This window comes from Dromaius novaehollandiae, chromosome 2, assembly GCF_036370855.1.
Source record: "Dromaius novaehollandiae isolate bDroNov1 chromosome 2, bDroNov1.hap1, whole genome shotgun sequence".
In the NCBI taxonomy this organism is placed as follows: domain Eukaryota; kingdom Metazoa; phylum Chordata; class Aves; order Casuariiformes; family Dromaiidae; genus Dromaius; species Dromaius novaehollandiae.
Genome location: NC_088099.1, coordinates 109,831,652 through 109,851,878, shown reverse-complemented (window position 1 = coordinate 109,851,878; position 20,227 = coordinate 109,831,652). Strand labels below are relative to the sequence as shown.

Below are 20,227 nucleotides of genomic sequence, written 5' to 3'. Positions count from 1 at the left end.
AGCAGCATCAAGGAGCACTTAGCCTGTGTGTTTCTGATCAGGTAAGGTAAAATTGAAAAGTGGATAATCTGAAGTTCCTTGTTTGTTTTTTAAACCTTTCACTAAAAGTATATATAATTCCAAAGTTAAAATACAAACAATATTTTTATTTTCCCATAAAGACAAGTACAAACTATAAAAACTGCTCACCACTTGGCTCTTCATTAAAAATAATGTATAATTTATGGGAAAAAATAACCTAGCAGCTAACAGAAGAATAAAACAAACTTGGAATTAGTGAAGCTTAATGTTTATTGGCAATAGGAAAAGGGAACCAAGTCTGTCAGCTTTATTATTTAATCATCTTACAAGTAAGAACAATGCTTTGCTGATACAGTTTATCACTGTTTTGACAAATGAGAAGTACTTTGCTAAGTGTCCCCCAAAGATAGCTCCTTGGAACACCGTAGTAAACTCAGTCCACCAACGCCATTTCACAGTGATTCTTGCTCAGTGACGATATGAATTTCTCTGCTTCTTTAGAGTTCTTCATTGGCCAAACCTTTCTCTAGCACAGTATTTCATTTCAATTTCAAGGCAAAAATAAATCAATCCTGTAACTGAAGTTTATATTCCATAAATAAAACATGAAGTAGATATTACAACTGTTTTCTTCTGCCTAGATTGTGTTACAGATAATTTTGACTGGACCCAGCAATTGGAGTAATCAAATTAGAGAATTTGCTCTGGGTATATAAAATGAATATGGTTAATAAATGTAAAATGAAAGAACATTTGAACGTGCTAATGGACAAGCCTCTAGATAATTAATCCAATTCATCTAAAAACACAGACAGGTCTTTTTTAAGTATGTTCCTATAAACATTAATGCAGTAAGAATGGTAAAATATATCACCATGTAGCTTCTATTTTATATTCTAAACATTAATGATCTTACCATGCTAGGTTTGCTTGGATGTGCAAGGAGCCTAGCCTACACTCAGCTGCAGCTTACAATCACTTAATTCAAAAAAAGAGAAATGAATTAAGCAGGGAGTCTGACACTTATCTCCTCTATTCCCTCTAGTGATGGGAAATGAATTAATGCAGGAAACTCAAAGAGCCAATGTCATTTCAAAATGTTTTTGCTCAGTAACAGCATGAATCCTTTCCGAGGGTAGCACAGCATCCATGACATCTATGCAATTTAAGCAGCAGTGCTCCCAGCATATGTCACTAGCTATATCAGCACTGTTCCATTATTAAATGCTGTCTTCTGCTGCTCTTACACATAAAGTATGAATCAGCATTATTCAGAGTACATAACTGTATATATTCTTTTTCTAACTGATTAGTAACAATATCTTCCTTGTGTGCTGAATTCAACTAGTTTTCTTTCCATGTCAAATTTCATATTAATAATCATACTCTCCCGTTCAGAAATATTTTGCAACCTCTAAAAATTTGAGTTAGAAGAAAACATAATTTACTGTGGTTATGGACCTACTTTGAAGAATCTCTGAGAGTCCTATGTGTCTTTACTGGCCCTTCAGACTGCTATGCATTTGTTGATATTTGGAGATTTCCTTAGATTCACATCCTGTCAAAAATTATGATTTTTGTTAAAACTTAGACATGAGTATAACTAAAATGATTAGAGTAAGTCTATAGGGGAAGAGGAGTGAAAACCTTAATTTCTGAGGACTTGATTTTAGAATCTGTGAGCATATAGCTCTGGCATATCCCAGAAGAATTAGGAAGAAGTTGGAAGAAGAGACAAACTATTTTATAGGCAGTTTATATCTTTGTGCACACTACAAGAGAATGGTGATAATCTGTAACTTTTGAAGTTTTAAATCATTTTAATTTTGAAAGGTGTCAAACATCTATAATTTTAGCCTCTATTGTGGATCAAATATATGACAGCATGTAAAAAAATCTATATGAAGACTACTATGAATGCTAAAGAAATAAATATTCTTTTAAAGTCTTTATGGATGTCTTGAAGGAAAACCACAAATTCATAATTCTAAGTGGTGGATATGTACAAACTTTCATGGAAATTTGATTTTTTGTACTCTAGGCATTATACTTGTATTTATAAATACACACCTTGGGGTCAAATTAAGGGAGTAAAAGACAATGTTAAATTTTCATTTCTCTCATAGAAAAAGAAAAGCTTTCTCTTCTTCTAGCTCAGGAAAGTATTACTGCTCGAAAATTTCAATATCCTTGGTATAATAAGTTTCTTTCATTCATACTTCAATCTACTATATTACTCCACGGGTTTTGTGTATGGAAATTGATACATGCATTGATTTTACAAGTAAATTCATGGAGGCTTTATTTTTCCAGAGTAATACGCCTAATTCAGTGACCTTCAAGCATGGATTGATCTGCTCTGGAGTGCCAATAAAGGCTGTATGTTTTGTGCATCTGTTATCTGTTCTTTATACATCTGCTTAGTGTTTTCATTTATTCTAAATACAATGTGCCATACCTTTACAGGTTCCATTTTTATTATCTTCATCATTTTTGAATGATTGTGTTTAATAATCCACTGCTTTCTGTCAAATGAGATTAGCAGATTTTGGCTGTTTGCACAACATGAGACTGTTCCATCCCTTTTTCCTGAATAAAGGCACTTCTTCTCTAGGAAACCTCTGATTTGGGTAAGGGCACAGCAGTGGGCCAAGAATCCTTTGTTCAGGATTCAGTACATGTCAGAGACACGGGTGCTGCTATATTGCTTTGTACTCACAGGGAATGAGATACTTTTATTGCTTAGCTGAAAGGAAGGTTGGTTTGACATTTTTGTTTTGGATTGTATCATTTGTTAGCAGTATCTACGCCAAAGCTGACCTGCAGTGGACTCTCCTGTCTGACAGCTGCTCCCTGGTTCCCTTACGAACCTCTTCAAATACCGATAGTTAAGTTAACCAAGTATGGCTTTCTTTGAGGGTTTCTGTGCAATGCTCTCAGCTTTGTACAAGTGTGTGAATGTGTGTAGTCAGGTTAGTCACTGTCTATACAGTTATATTGTCCAATGACAGCAGAATGATCCTTTCATAATTTTTGTTTACATAAACAGACATACTAGGAGATAGAAAGAATGGAGGGGGGAAAAAATCTTTCTTCACAGAGCCACTGGAAAACTTCAGTATTTAACAAAACGTTTCAGTCAGAAATGTAGCTACATGTGAATGAGTCCAAGCATGTTAACAGAAAATGAACTGTAAATTCAATTAACAGATTCTTAAGGTTCAGATATCAATTCAGATATCATGAACTTGAGCAACTACGGAAATGGGGTATGTATTAGTTAAAAAAACCTTCTTTAGAAAATAAAGAAATGGTGTGATTAATTTCCAGAGCCCTATGTTTGAACTGTTTGCTCAAGGATCACGAATTAGCCTAATGGTTTTATTTTGCAATTTATCTGAATTTAGGTATTTTCTAGTTTACTTATAAATTAATCTGATGATAAATTAGATATCATTAGCAGTTATTTGATTAATTAAATTGCAGGGAAGAAATCAAGCATCTTATTATTTTAGCAAATAACAGAAGCAAAACTTTAAACTTTGGATAGAAAGTTTATTGCTCTCAGTAAAATATTTTGGGGATTAAAAGCTAATCAGAAGAAATCTCTAGTAGTTTGGGGGGGTCTTAATTAGAAAAAACTGAATATATTTCAGCCATTTTTTTCTCAAATGCTGTGTTTTGTAGATTTTGAATAATCATTAAAAATAATGAATTGGTCTATTCTACACAAGAGTAGAAAATGGGCTTGCTTATAAATTAAAATGTATCTAAAGCCATATGTCTACTTCATGAAGTATACTGTGCAATAATGTCTAAGTTCAGTTTAACATTTCACAGAAAATTTACATAAACATGAAATCTGTATTTTGCTAATGTAAATCAGTGCACAGATCAGTATAGGTCCATTCACAAGAACAAATGCTAATATTATCTACTTTGTGAGATTTTTTTCAGTTAGACAAAAAAATTAGTGTCTCTATAAATACTTGTTCTTCTCAATATCAGTCATACTGGCTATCTGCATTTTTCCCCTTGATCAAACAGTAGCTGTAATCCACCAAAAATAAAATAAAAGATACACCATAGTCTATAGCTAATACTTAATTTTTCCCAAAACTAAAATTTTTTGCAGCTGAAAATCGAGTTGCACATCATATGCCACTGTTACGATCATGTAGTTTATTTCAGTCAGAAGTTGACTGCAATTGCTTTGAATCAGTGGAAAAGGGACTGTTTCTTTTCACCTTCAATGTCATAAAATTCTGCTTGTTATCTCTAATAATAGCAAAGAAACAAATATTTCTATTGCTAGAATTTGGGGCAAAACACCATATTTCATAGGTAATGGAAGCAGAGAAAGAAAAATGATTCTGGGATTTTGTTGTTATTTTAAAAGAGGCTTACAGCAATGTTTTTGGAGAGGTTTTCTGAAGCCTTTGCGATGTAATAAAAATTAATAAAAATTAATAAAAATAAGTATTCAAAGCTAGAAGTCTTGCTTCAGTCAGAATATGTTTAGCCAAAGAAAGAACAGAAGATTGCAGACACTTTCCAGTCTACTAGTCTGTTGGCTATTCCTATTGATTTCATGTGGAAGATGTTCAAATGGCAGGAGTGAAGGTCATGTGGTCAAAGGTACAAAAGCAATGAAGCATGTAGTGGTAATGGTGCAAAGAGCTTCTCCCATACCTTGAAACCATCCTTATCAGCTTGGTTTTCTCTTCAAAAATAGTATTATGATAATTATTCTCCTTATCAGACAGTATTTCTGATCTTCAAGCAGTAAGGTTTGTCAGTAATTCAAATATAAGACTGAATATTTGAAAAAGAAAGTGAAATGAATCTTACTAGTTTCTTTGCATATGGAGTCTCTTAAAAGGCTGTAACTTAAATGCTTGACAAAAGGAAAAAGGAAATACATCAGACTTGCACAGAAGTTATTTAACTTTTACTTTCCATTCACTTAAGAAAAGGCCCTATAACTTTTCCAAGAGAAATACAATCATGCTAAGAGTAGATTAAATCTGAAATAGTCTGAAATTTTAAGCCAGACGTATACCATCGTTGACTTCCAATCATTTGTTAGCTGCATAAGTTAATGTGATAGCATCCTCTGCGTATTGTGTTACTGGTGACAGACCCTTTTTGGACACTTGACTGATGGTGTTTATGTCATTCCCACTACAGACAAGCTGCCTGAGGTTATTTTACTTTCATGCCATTGTCGTTTGACGTTAATAACTGTTTAAGCAGGTATAGATTGACAATCCTGGGGAACTGTCCAATTCCCATGGCAGATTGTTGTGACTGACCTCATGCTTTCAGTCACTATATAAATGTTTCTTCTATTTCCAGGCAGATTTTGATAAGCCTTGCTTAGCACTTAAAAGCAAGTTTGCATTCAGAGCAAAAAGCTGCTGTGGATATTTTTGAGGAATTGTGCTCTACTGGACATACTACTGCTTGTTAAACACTTATGATACGATGAAAGGCACTAGTCCCCGGTGTGAAGTAGGATACACCATCTGTGAGGTTAACTAGAAATCTAACCTGAAGGACTTACTTATACCACTAAATAGCATTTTATTCCACGAGTAGCATCATTCATTTCTGTAAGACTAATCACTGAGTAAAGTGATACTCACTTTTTTGATTGCAGACATCAACCTTTACCTAAAGAAATAAAATATGTCTTACAGTTATGCTAGCACAAGTAAATATTGAACAGAGAAATCATTTTCCTGTAAATTAATTATTTCTCTTCATTTTTCCATACTTTCACTGTTAAAAAAGTACATTTTTTGTACGAAAACTATATTCTCAATAAACATTTCAGGTGGGAAACTTTGGTTAGAGACTGGTAGCCATCTGTGCATGGCATTTCCGAGCATGTGAGTGAAGTGTCCTTTCACTGCAAGTGCCTCATTAGCTGTCATTGTGTATGGAGTCATCTAATCCTCCTGCAGTTGTGGAGAGGCTGGTATGTTAGGCAGTTTTGCTATCATTAGGCATTATTCCTTACAGAGTATTTGACTAATGACAATATGCTGCATATATATACATCACCTTGGCCTTGTAAAATTTGTGTGTGATATGGTATAAATAATACTTTGATGAGAGAAACTGTTATCAAAAAGCTAAGTCTGGTCATGACTCTTTAGGGGAGGTTATATCTCCTGTGTCATATATCCACCAATATATATAATGTATTGTAGACTTTACTTGTCTGATTCCTATGTGTAGAATTTTACATTGGAAAGAAGGAAAGATGTAAGTAGAAGTGTAACTATTGGGTGCAAATAATGTGTATTTTAGGGAAATAGTTTAATGGACGGTAACAGCGATATGGCAAGGCTTTTCATCTTTTTAAATATTGTTTCTGCATCCATGAAACACTGTAATGTTTACATTAAAGACAGAATAGTAGATGGTCTGGCAGCCAAATGCTGGTTAATCAAGTTGACAGTTTTGATCAGACTTTCAGAAATGAGGGGGGAATTCTCACAGAAATGATAGTTTGCATATACCTAGATAACAACAGGGACACACAACTGGCTATTTGCAAACACAGGTACATGCAGAAATTTAAATTATTAGAAGCCTATTTCTTGCAGCTTCTTTAGATAAGTGTGGATAATTTTGGCAGAAATTTATTATAGCTAATAAACATCTTCTGGTAATTGTTGTGATGAGTAGTATTGTTGAGTATGTCAACAATAACTTTAAAACAGTGGATGATGGGAAAATAGGAGTTTCTTATATAGTATGTAGACTGTATCTTCTCTCAGTTTAAAATAAAAGGTGTATCTGCAATATATACCAATGGTTAAAGTTACAAAATAATATGTGTTCATGTTCTTAACTATTCATTTAGCTTGATTGCACCATTATTCAATACTTCCTTAAGAAAAACTATAGTTCTTAATATGCTAAGATTGTACAGAAAAAGAATGTCATTAATTGATGGTATATTCAAAAATGTGTGTGTATTTTAGTAAGTGGATATACTTACAAATTAATAGTCTTATGATAGTAAAAGAAAAAAAGAGCAATGGCAAAAAATTGTAGGAATTCAATGCAACGATATTTTTTCAAAGAATATTGTCACATTTTCTTTAAAATAATTTGTTACAGCCTGAATATAGAGCACTTTCAGTAAATGACCAAAGGTTGACAGTGTATGTAATTTTCCTTCATGACTTCCTTTGACTTTCTTGTTTAATGATTTAAGAAAGTTTCTTAAGTTGAGATACAAGCGAAAATTCTATAGATGAGTCCCATATCTTATGAAATAGCTTTAAATATAATTGATCAATACAAATCTAATTTTAATAATAAAATTGCTTTCATAGTTACAACCCACTATCTTTATTATTACCTAATTGGGAAGTGAGTTTTAGTCTCTGTATGACCTAATTTTCTGTTCTTTTACACTAAATAGAACTTATCTCCCCTTCATTACTTCCTATCTATCATTTAACAGAAATAATTGCATAATTCATGCATAACCAGTGTTAATTAGTAATACATGTTATTACTGAACGTAAGTAACATCCATATGTTCTTCTGAGAAAGAGTAAAAAATAGCCATACTGCTTTGTATTCATGTCTGTGTTTGAGTGTGCATGAAGTGCTCTTGTGAAATGCCCTAAGTAATGGAGACAGTGCTAGGTGTAATGCATTTAAAATAGTTATCAAATAAAAACTGTATTTAAATCATCAAAAATCATGTGATGCGGGATAGATTTTTCTAAAAGTGTTACCAATTTTAATAAGAAATTATGTGCCTGCAGGCAATAGTGATATTTACAAGTGAAACAAATGAGATTAAGTTGCTGCATATATTGTATGCGGTTCAGCATGATAGCACATCAGTCCTATGGGGATTCTGTGATTTTTTTTTTTTTTCCTAGAGACTTCTATTTAAGTCTGGGTGATGTTTTAGAAGACATAAATTGGCATGTGTGGCTTTTCTGAGCCATCTTCCTTGGTAGAGATTTTCAATTCTTACTAATTCAAACAGGAAAAATTTCTCTCTGGTTTCAGTCAGAGAAAGAATATTCAGTTGGGTTTCGACTTCCTATGAAAGTAGTTGAGAGGGAAGAGGAGTCAAACAATTCAGCAGAAAATACATAGAAATGTTTCAAAGACAAAGACACTACTATTTTAGATTTTTACAATTTGACATTAGGGAAAACTCAAAAAGTAAATGGGACTTTTACATGTGCACAAGGAAAATTTCTGTTATCCCCTGTAATATTGCATACGTGTTATTTCCAGCTTAAATCCTGGGCCGCTTTACCTTCTGTGGGCTACATGAAGAGGGGAAGGGATAAGTGGCCTTATCTTTGTTTTTAACCTTTAAGGGTCAGGTATGAATTGAGCCATTTTTTTGCCCATGCAAGCATTGCCATTGCCACAATGAGACGGTTTCTCCTGCAATGAAGGGCGCTGCCTCAGGGAACCAAACACAGATGGGGTCACTCAGGGGAAAAAGGCTGAACAGAGCAGGACAGTCCTCATGTTTCTGGGGCTTTATCTCAGGATAGTGGTGCTGGACTGCACTGGCAGCTGGTAGCAGTGGGTGATGACAGATTCCTCTGAAGCTGTGTAATGTCAAATTAGCAGATAAGCATGAAAGAATATGAAGCTGTCGGGAGTCATGTGATAGTACACTTAGTCTACACATTAAATGTTTCCTTAGTCAGGAGTCTGAAAACAGTCCCATCTTTAGCCAGTATAACTCTGATACGAAAATCTCTAAGGCTGGTATAAAAAAACAGTCTCCTCCTCAGCCCCCTCTCCCCTCTTGTAGCATCTGTTGTGTAGCATGAACTGATTTAAACCATAAATACCAGAAACTCTCTTTTGCTATTACCAAGTTATGTTTTTACATATGTACCATTATGTTTTTAACAGGATTTGCTAACATAATTTGATCACTATGATTATATCCAGAAACATCACCCTGTGGTGTTGCCTGTTTGCAATACAGGGGCAGGAATTTGTTCCCAGCAGGTGGAGAATGGCATGGGTTTATTCAGGTGAGAGCTGATGTAAAAATGCCACATCACATAACCCCATGCCCTGACCTAGAGTCCTATGCAAGCTATAGAGGAATATTGCCACAAGCAAGTTGTGTATTTTCAGATGAGAAGTTTACAGATTTGTTCCCAGTGATAATTTTTATACAATATGCAAGGCCTAATTAAGGTCTCCCATCTCTTTGTATTTTATCTCGCCACATGATATTTTTATAGCAGCATATTATAACCGAATAACAGGACAGATGAAAATGCAAGTATGTTGATTGTATTTATAGCTGTGCAAACATGCTTTTCAGTTTATCATTCAGTCCAATAATTCAGTTATCTTAAGTCAAAACTGCATTATTCAGTGCCAATTTTTTCAACTGACCATTTGATGGACCAAATTTCCAGTGAGATTTACCATCAATAAATCTAATCTGCATGCATTAAACATAAGAATTGTGCTGCCGTTTTTTTATGGCTTGGTTCCACTGCAATATTTCATCTGTTTCAATATTTGCACTTAATCAAAATAAAGAGGTAACTGTGGTATCTCTGTTTGGCGACATGGTAGCTATTATTCTTTCTTTAAAGATTGCTACTGTGACCGATCTATTTATGTACTATAAATTATAATAAATACATTTCAAAATTCATAAATGATATTAAATCTGATATCCAGAAACACAAAGCATTCTAGACTGTTTGCAAAGAAATGGTGAACTGCCTTATGGATGTACATGATGAAAGGAGAAATATTACTTTAGCTGTGAAAAGTAATTCACCTGCTTCTAAAAGAGGTTTCACATTTGTGTCAAGGAAAAGGTCTAAGGCAATCCCTTGCAAGAAAGCAATAGCTATCAGGATGTGTTAGGTAAAACTAACTCACTCATACTGTTGACCTTTCAAAAACATTTGTAGCTAATGTTCATGCTTCTGACAGCATACACAAATCCTCACAGTTCTTTGGGAAGACATTTCAGTTCCTTGTTGAAACAATATTTTCTGTAGTATGCAGTTGATAGTTACTGTAAGATGCAAATTTTGAGTTATATAACAGTACAATGCATATGTTATAGCCTATACTTTGCAAAACAGTGTAATCTTATAGTGATCACAGTTAGAGATAGTTTCTTCTGTGTGGCAGTTGGAGAATGATCTCATCTGGGTCTAATCATCAATGTCAAGCAGTGAAGAAGCAGCAACTTAAATTAAACTGCCAGATTCAAACACCCTGAAAGGCTGTTTCTGGATCCAAAGCTTCAAAATTCAGATGTTCCTGTAATAGAGGTAGGCATGTGGACTGAGGAGATGAAAACAAAGACTCTCACAAGAAAGAACTTCCAAGAACAACCCTTTTTTTGTTTCCTAATAATTCTGCTTGAAATGTGGTGTGAGAATGCATGTAAATAGAACCTGTTGCTTTCAAGCAAGAGTCCTGTTTTGAATACATACTGGTGCTAAGCTAGACTCTTGGAAACACTGATATGTTTTTCTTTCACCCTAGATGTTTGTGAAATTAGAAAGAATAGTTTTGTATATGTTTACTATCATCTCATTCTACATTTCCGGAATGTACCCTTTCGGTTCAGGTGCAGGCACAATGAAAAAAGTAATAAGATATATATTTTATAAAATATGTAAACAATTATATACTGATCATGAAAAAATCACAGGCTCTATATATGGATACACATTTGGTGAGCATTTATATTGTTCTGTTGTACAGTCTCGGCAGAAGAGAAAATATGAGAGGGAAAAGAAAGAAGCGTGGGACCACTGGATTACATTTGCACTGTCACCTTTGTGCTGCCAGCCTTTTCCCACTGCTTCCCCGAAGCTTATCTGCAGCTGGAAGCACCAGTTGGGCAAGTCAGTGCCATCCTCCCTGGCAGGCTTGGCTTACCTGCATGCCAGTGTGTCCCCAGCTCCCGCTCTGTGCCGCCAGAATATGGCAGCATGTCTTTTGGTCCCCTACCATTGTCTCCTGGCATGAAGCCCTCTCCAGGGCAAGTTATGATTTATAGGCATGACTCTAGTTCAACAGACCTCAAGAATACCCCAGGAAATGCCAAAGGCTGACAGAGAGAAAGGGAAAGCAGGAGGGAATCTTCTTTTCTTCATGCATGAACAGAAAGTGAATTTGGAGGTAGGCTATTGTCCAAATTGATCTTGTTCTCATTAAAACTTCTACATTTTTATTGTTGTCCAGAGATATACCTTTTCTCTCCTTACTTCTGTCAAGGAGGTAGATGTATCCATAGAAAAAGTCTTAAGGAACAGTACCCCATAACCTCAATATTTTCTCCTTACATGCAGGGTTAAATGTCATCCAGATATTACTGGCAGAAAATTCTCTCTTCATATCTGAAACTGAGGATGCTATGGGAAGACAGACTTTGAGGAGGTGTGTCCCAAGACAAGGACTCTGCAAAAAATCAGGAAGGGTCAAGGAAGACCTCTTTGGTTGCAGCAGTCTTACAAAGCCCCCTTGAATTGTCTGTGTCTCTGTGACAACAACCACATTTGGCTCTCCAAAAAAAACCAGAACAAAACCCCAGAACTGACTCTGTGCTTTGAACTACTTGCCTGGGAACTTGATAGAATAACTCAGAAATAATCTATTCTTCAAAAACAAGGCCTTAAATAAAATAGCACATTTGTGAATTTTGTGCCTTTCTGTCATTCTTGTCTGTCAGATGTTTCTGTCATATGCAATGTGTGCCTAATCTGGTGAGGATTTGAGGACTGTACCAACTATGCATGGGAAAGATTTTTCCCGGATATATATTTTTACTAATTACAGTGAATCATCATCACTAGATGTTTCAAGGGATGTATGCAGTGTTTTCTTACTCTCAAAATTTCAGCACTACTTCGAAGAAATTATCACAGAAGTATTTCCCAGATGTCCACAAAAGTAGGAATGAAAAATACTCGGGCAATTTAATAGAGACAGTGCTAGATGGCTGGAGTCATCCAATCCTAAAGTTAGGCTGATTGTGGCAATAGATGCTCAGCACGAGCCTGGTGCCAAGCCTGCTCCCCTAGGGGAAGCCTACTTTGTAACAAAAGACAGTCAGCCTAGCTGCATTATTTTATTAGTTGTGGTTTCACACTGTGTGAAAGCCAATTTGGGATGTGATTTGTTTGACCAGTTCTAGAGATTTCATAATGTTATGTTTGGAGAGTGAAGTCTGGGTGTGGAGGGAGCCTGTTGTACTGTCTCGTGGGTTTGCGTCTCGATAGACTGAGAGCTGGGGAGCTCGCAGATGTAGATCAATGGGATGCAATAGCAGACTTCGGACCAGGAGGTTTTGAATTTTCACCCATATATTCCAGATTGCTTTGAGGACAAAAGAAGGTGGACAGAACTGACAGAGCTCAGTATTCAGACTAATTTAACAGATGTGGCCATTCAGTACAGCAAAGAAAAAAGTTTTGTATTTGAGGATTCTTTTTATTACTTTAGTTTGTTTTACTTTTAGAAAACTACTTTAGAACGGTTTTAAAATGTTATTTTTATAATAATAAAGAGCAAAAAAGAATATTTCAAATATTATATCTTATTTTTTTCTAATTTACATTTTTCTTTCAAGCAGCTTTTCTAGAAGGATACTGCCTTGAAATCTCACTTGTCCTTTCTCTCTCTCCCTCCCTCTCTCTCTCTCTCTCTATCTCTCTCTCTCTCTGTCTTCTTTAACTCCACCCTCCACCCCCCAATTTGAAAACAGGAGGTGCAATCCTGATAGTGGCAATCCTTTTAAATGTTCATAATTCCAGGCAAAGAAGTAGGTGTGGAACTTTATGTTAATAACTCATGCTTCAAAATAAACAAATTGTCATAAAATTAGTTTGTAAGCAGGTTGTTTTCTTTTAACTTCATTCCTTTTCTGAGTAAAATGTTTCCACTGATGTTTTTGTCTATTTTTTCCAGAACTAGAGGCTGAAGAATGGTGCAAACATCTCTGCATGGAGTGTCTAGGAACCAGGCTCAATGATATAAGTCTCGGGGAACCAGACTTGCTTGCTGCCGGAGTCCAGAGAGAACAAAATGGTAAGTAACTTTGAAATTACTCCTGAAACAGTTTTAGGTGAACCATATCCCATGCTATATTCATTGATGTTTCTCATGGGGATTTTTCCTCTTACCTAGAAGTACTTCATTAATAGCTGAACATTTGGATGTGTTTTAGAATTACAATTTTATTTTCTACAAATAACGGTGATTGGTAACAAAAATACAGTGACTTCATGTGTTCATTGTGTTCACATTTGACATGGGAAATGATGACTATGACCTTCCTGGTTCTGGAAATGATGGCCTCTGTGCAGACAAAGAAAATAGTAGTGGTTGTTCCCCATCCTTTAAAGGAAAGTAATGAACATTTGAACAGGGCTTTGGATTGCCAAATGCATTTTCGTTTTATGCTCATACATATCTTGAACAATGAAGTCTAGGTCATCTAAATGTCATCAAATACAGGTAAAAAAGGCAATGGCAGATGCAAGGCAGCATAAGCCTGAGCTTTTAAATTTTCATATAAAGGCTATTTTGTACAGAAGTTTAGATTAAGCACATACAAGAACAATGCCAGTGGATGGCATACTCAATAACAAAACAAAATCTGTGATTATACTGTCATTTAATTCCTATTAATGAACAGGAAGGCAACAGAAAGTATGCTCATTTATTCCCTCCTAAGTTACAACACTCAGTGATTATTAATGTCTTAATGCTTTAATAAAATCCAATAGGTTTTAACAAAGTAATAAAACAAATTACCTCAATGGTTATAAAATATCAAGCCAACTATCATTATAAACAAAATCACGTAATTAAATTATAGAATGAATAGCACTATATCTATTACATTGTATTAATTTCTTACGAGAGTCCAGACACCTCTGAAATTAATAACAGCAATTATACAGACATATTTAAGAAATTTTGTTCAAAAATCAGATATTATTCAAGTGTGATTTAAAAAAAGTTCCAGTGTTTGTGGAAATTGTTTGCTTACTATGACACTAGATTCAATCTGTAACCTGGTTTAACTTTACATATGTCTCAAACTACAGTACAAATTACAGATACTAACATTGTGGGAGAGTGATAATGATCAGATACAACTGGTAATGATCAGGTACAAAACATACTATCTGCTATCTGCTATGTGTACATAGGCTCTAGGTGTAAACTCATATGTGCACTGTTAGCAAGAGAAATATGTGAGCAGGTGCAGTTCCCTTATAAAGGAGGAGGGAAATAAATCTTGTCAAAAGCTTGTGATGTGAACAGAAAAATAGTTTAAAATTCCTCAAGCTGTGTCGGTAGCAAAATCATTTAGTGTCCCACAGCTTTGGGACTTAGATGACAAATATTGCATTTCATCTTGTTTTTGATAGAAAGAGACCCAGTCATAAAAAACATCTCCAAAAGACATAGATTAGTCCTGTTGCTTGAACCAGTCTTGATTCGGTTGCTTTAGAGTAGAAATTAATTGTAGTACTAGCAATAAAAAAATCAACGTATATCAGCATAATTAGCATCTTTATTGTTCTAAGTAAATAAATGTAAGGAAACAAGGAAGCAAAGCATGTGGGTTTTGTGCAAAGCACATGAATAAGAATGCATGGAGGGATAGGATTACCAGCCTTTTTTAAACCAAGTGGCTGAACAGGATCCAATATTTGAAGAACACTCTCTTCTAAATCATTAGTTACAGGATCTCACACAAGCAATTCTGATACTGATCTCCTTCCTTCCCTTATTCCCTTTATGCACAACTCTGCATTTTAATAAGCATGTTTGAAATTCAGAGTTGTCTTTTTTTTTAGTTCTGGAAGCAAAGTAAATTCTGATTTTGGATTTTTTTAATCAGCTTGGAAGGAGGTGAAAGTACAGACATTCTTATTACTGGTATGAAATCTAGCATTTTCGTTAATTTAGCTGTGCTGTAAGAACCTGCACTTGCACTCAGATTTCTTTAGCAGTTTTCTGAGGTAAAGTCAGTTGAATGTAACTGTGACTTTGGTCTATCTTGGTTCCTGTAAACTTGGCAGTCTCACTCCACATATGACAGTTTTATGGAAAAGATATGTATTGGGGGGTGGAAACATCTGGTGACCTGTGATAAAAATTTAAAATTTGAAATTTATATTTCTGCACATTTTCAATATTGTAGCTTACAAGGGTATGGTATCAAAGATTGTAGTTCAAAAGATACTTAAAACCTCTTAAAAAGACTACTGACCTTTTGTTGACCTGGAAATGGAGGGTCAAAGCTAAATTTCCAATTTGAAACTCATGAAAAGTGAGTATGTGTCAAATCCTTGCTCGTTGTGAGAATGGCAGCTGTGACACTCTTAAAGTGTGTGTTAGATAACTGTACATTGATATAGGACCTTTTACTGTCATTATTTCAAAACACGTTGCAAGTGTTAGTCAAGTTCATGGAAATCCTTTTGAGTTAGTCAACATTATAGCATCTCCTGGAAAAAGATAATTCAAGAATACATAGTAAATGTTTGCAAAACCAGGAATAGAATCCAAAAGTCTCAACAGCTGTTTTCATGCATGTTCTGTTCCTTGAATTATGCTATGGTTCTCCTTCAGGACTGAAAAAAAGATGCCTTTCAGCCCTGAGCAAGACCACAGATTGTAGTCTGACAGAGACCACAGTTCCAGTATTTTTAGAATTTTCGATGATTTTTTGGCATTTTAAGGGCTAAAAGCAATTGAAATGTGGTACTACAACAAAATGTTAATATCTGCATGATATGTCAGGGTGTTAATACCTTTAATCCCAACACAGCAGACATAATCCCGCTGCCTTTTTCAAATGGTTATTGACAAAGATCATCTGAAATGTGTATCATTCGGTAAAGATATTTCCTTGATAACAAAAGAACTAGACTATTTTTTTTTCTTCTGAGATATTTTACTCTTTCCCAGCAGTATTATTTTTAATATGCTCTGGTCTTCATCCGTCCATGTTTCTACCCATTCCTGTTATTAGAAGACATTTACCTGGCATGTATTTGTGTGGCATGTACTTCTAAGAATAGTCACTGAAGCGATCAGATAAATTGGGGATCTCTTGACGGAAGAGAGTAGATTTTCTGTTGTGCATTTGTTTTAGTCTCTGGATATGACCATCCCTAATAATAACATTTAGTTTTGGAGGTTTGTGATAAATTTCTTAACTGATATCATAAATGCCTTAAGACCATAAAAACACATTGCCACGTGTTGCTTATAATTTTTACACACAAGGACTCAGGTTTCAGAAAATATTTGGCAAGAAAAATAGATGTATTTGCTGTGATTTGTCTAGCATATTTTTGTTATGTTTATCCTACCACTCTCACTGATGTGAGCCCCCATGAGATGAGCTTTCAGTTTCAGAAGGGAAGACACTTGATTCTTTGCCACGCGAATGCAACAATACGTTTTGCAAAACAATGTCTTTCAGAGACTGGTAAAATTGGTGTTTGGTGTGCAAATGTCATGGGTAAAAGGCCCCACGTGCATTAATCAGGTATTTCTGTCACGTGAGGAGAAAATCTGTGGTAGTGCAGCAACTGGAAACAGACTAATTCTGTTATAGTTCTGAGCTGTTCTGTAGGGGCTTGCGAGATCCTGTCTCTTATAGCGGCACTGTTGTGTGACCTTCTAGCACCAAGCAATCCTGCGGTGGTAATAGCTAAAGAAGCCAGACTATGGATGTGCACTGCTCGTGGCAGGGGCTTGTGGCTGCAAGTGTTGTGCCTTGCGGGAGGAGCAGAGGAGGCTCCTGAGAGACTTTTGCTCTTGTGCAAATCCCGTCAGCAGCTGAAAGCCTCTCGCTGTACTCCATCTCCGTTATTACCTGTAAGAAGCATTACTGCAAGTGTTATCGTGTTAACTCCAGTGTGGGAAATGACCCTTAGATGATTTTATTTTTTACATAAAAGGCTCACATCTAATGGCTACTTAGTTTGCAATGAAATGCAGTTTCTCATAAAACTGAGATCTGCAATGAAGCATCCCTTATGCTCCATTTTACCTTCTCTCTCCTGCGAATCTATGTGACTTGCAGGTGTTCCTCAGCCCTTTAACAGCAAAACAGGCTCCTAATGCTTATGAAAGTCCTTTTAGATTATTTTATAAAGAACGAAGATATAGCATTATATCAAAAGCAATAAAGACCACATGATCCTCTTTAGATAATGAATTTAGCATAATGGTACTGGAACTCTAGATACAATGGCAATGCAAACATTAATACATAGTAATAATTCCTGGAAAGAAAATCTGGACTCAGTTGCATCTGATAACATTGTTGACAAGTCTTCTAAGCAATATCCTCAGACCCTTACACATATCTTTCATATTTCTTAGGTTTCCAAAGCTGCCGATAAGGAAAAAGAGCATTCATGTAGAGTGCTGTCTTCGTCTGAAAGACACAGAAACTTCCTTTGCAGAGCTCAATGCACTTAGAAGCAACTGCAGTAGTGCACCCAAAACCTAACAACAGGAACAAATCTATTTTTTGAATATTTTTATCTGCCTGGCTGTCATTGCTTGTAGAATCTGTCTATGGTGATGATTTAATGAAAATGTCACTGTTCCGATGTAACGCTATATTTCATGAATTTATAAAAGGAGGTAATAAGAAAAAAGTCATCTAAATGGACAAAGAGAGACTATGTTTACTGTGTGAAGGAAACTGGAATATTTAAGACAATATTGATTGAAAAAGGGTTATTTGAAGAGTGATAAAGAAGAAGAGTTGCTATTAAAGTGATTCTTTAAGAGCAGGTGCTCCTTTTTGATAAAGATAGTATTCCTATCTATTACAAGTACTAAAAGCTATTACTAAGATAACTGAATACTTGTACTAAAATGAGATTCTATTGAATTTTACTTGTAATAATGATGTAAATAGGGAAGAAAATAGGCAAAGGTAAAAATGCTCATTTTTAAGATGAAGAAAAGGCATCTTTTACTGCTGTAGCTCAGTTAATGTTTGGTGTCATGCCTGTGATATCAGGATGATGCTTTTCTATTATGTCTTTCTGGTGCTTTGACTTTTCTTCATATATGTTATAAGGCTAATTTTGATTTTAGAAGTCTGTACAAGTTTGAAAGATAATTAATTTCTTACTTCTTTTACTCCCTGCCTAATATCACTGTTAATATCTCATAGAATTACTTCCTTCGTAAAGGTCTCTCTTTTTTCATGTGACTATTGTGCTGCCTCCCTTTCTTTATCTAAAGGATACCACAGTACAGCAGTCTTGCTTCCTGTGTTTTAATAGCAAGAAACTCAATAATTTCTCTTAATAACAATGTACCTTCCCATACTGAAAAAATCTTTGAATTCTCAGAAGAGGATTATTAGTTATTTCCTTATGTTTCTAATAGCCCTGATGTATGAAAGAACAGAAGATGCTGTGACGTAGAGCTCTCTTTCCACCTGGAAATTAGCTACGCACTGTCAGCAGCAAAAGGTTCATAGATGGAGGAGGAGTTTATTCCAGATAGAAATGAAATGTGTGCTTTTAAAGCCTCTTCTTACCTGGATTCTGCCAACCCGACTGCCTCCTCGCATAAGTACTTTTCCTTGACATTAAAGCTGAAATGAAAAGAAGCGTCTGGATTACAGGATTTCAGGATTATCTATTCAGTTTTCCAACTGGGATGATTTAGCCAAAGGAATCTAGTGATAAAATGATTAGAACCAGGATCATTAGGCCTTACGGTCATTTTGCTTTCCCAGTACAGCTGCACATTGAACTGAAAGAGTGCAAGCATTTCATCGTTGCTGCCAAGTCTCTGTCTCAATACGCTCAGTTTAACATAGCCTCTTCTGCTTCTGAGCTCTGAAAAGCACTATTAAAGGTCATCTACTTGCCAAAGGCTAAATGCTAAACACCTTTACATAGCCCAAGTATATGATTAAACATTACTCTGCTTATGGAAGGAGATGTGAAAGAGTAGTTGCACTGAAAACAGTGGAATAATAGGTGTGGTAATAAAACAGCTTTTTTTCTCATCTTGGCTCCCTCTCTCTCTGAATTTTGTTTTCACCTATTTTAGAGAAGGGAAGAAACTTCTGATGCTGAATGCTGAGGAACTGTACCTTTGCAGTCTCAGCATTGTCTTGATCAGCCAGGTAGCACCTACTTGTTTGGTTTCTTCCATTTCCGTATTTTCTGCCTCCCACATTAACTTCTATTTGGCTAACCTTACTACCCAAAGAACTACCGTTAGCCCATGTCCCCCAGATGCAGATGGTGATTGACCCAAAGAGAAGCTAAACATTGGAGATCTTTCCCTTGTCCTCAACTTCTTGTTACTCAAAGATGTTGGCAAATTTTAGTTTCAAAAGCAAATAAATCCATATTCAATCTCTCCCACTTTCTTTTATTGCCAATTTGAACAAAGTCCAATGGTTCTACATTTTGCCTTGCAGCTGATGTTCAGTTTAATCAGATATGCTTTCTTTAATCCATGACACCTCACCTTAGACACTGACCTCCAGTGCCAAGTCAACAAATGTCTCCTGACAGTTTATCAAATGTCCTGAATACCCTTCATGCAATAATATGCTCAGACACTTCTGAGAAGTTCAGGGTTTTGTGAATGTTCTGGTAGCTTTTAAAGCAAATTGAAATTTTCCTTGTCTTCAACATGAGAGTTTCATGTCTACTACAGAAATAATTGCGCATTTCCATTTTCTCTGCTCTCTGAGGCACTCTGTCAGTGAAGATAAGATGAAGGGAAAACTTTGTGAAATGGACATTCCTACTTGTTATGTATCACGCATTGTGTGATTTCACATAGCCAAAGGGGACTATGTGAAAGGGGGACCAAGAGAACTTGCTGATGCGCTGGTCATCTGCATCTTTCTTTCAAACAGAGGGAGAATATTCTCGGAGGTAACAGCTTGATAATGCAAAACTAAAGTCTAACATATAATAAAAGCACATCTCCACAGCTCCTAGGCATTTCCGTATGGCCCCTTACTACAACATTTAGGCACTGAAAAGGGACCAATAGATATAATTCTTGTGCAAAGTGTAGGTTACCTTGTTCTGCACCATTCCCTTCAATATGCAGTCCTTGCCCCATGCTTCCATATGCAAGTCCTTCTGTTGACTTTAGCAAGCATTAAGTGAGACCT

General features: G+C 35.6%; 1 protein-coding gene across 1 annotated transcript in view; it reads left to right on the top strand.

Moving 5' to 3' along the window:
- DOK6 (docking protein 6) overlaps nucleotides 1-20,227 on the top strand; it is a 259,512-nt gene that overhangs the window by 137,644 nt on the left and 101,641 nt on the right. The window contains exon 4 of the mRNA XM_026108709.2: nucleotides 12,991-13,110. Coding sequence (XP_025964494.1) covers nucleotides 12,991-13,110 — 120 coding nt within the window. The remainder of the gene's footprint in view (nucleotides 1-12,990; nucleotides 13,111-20,227) is intronic.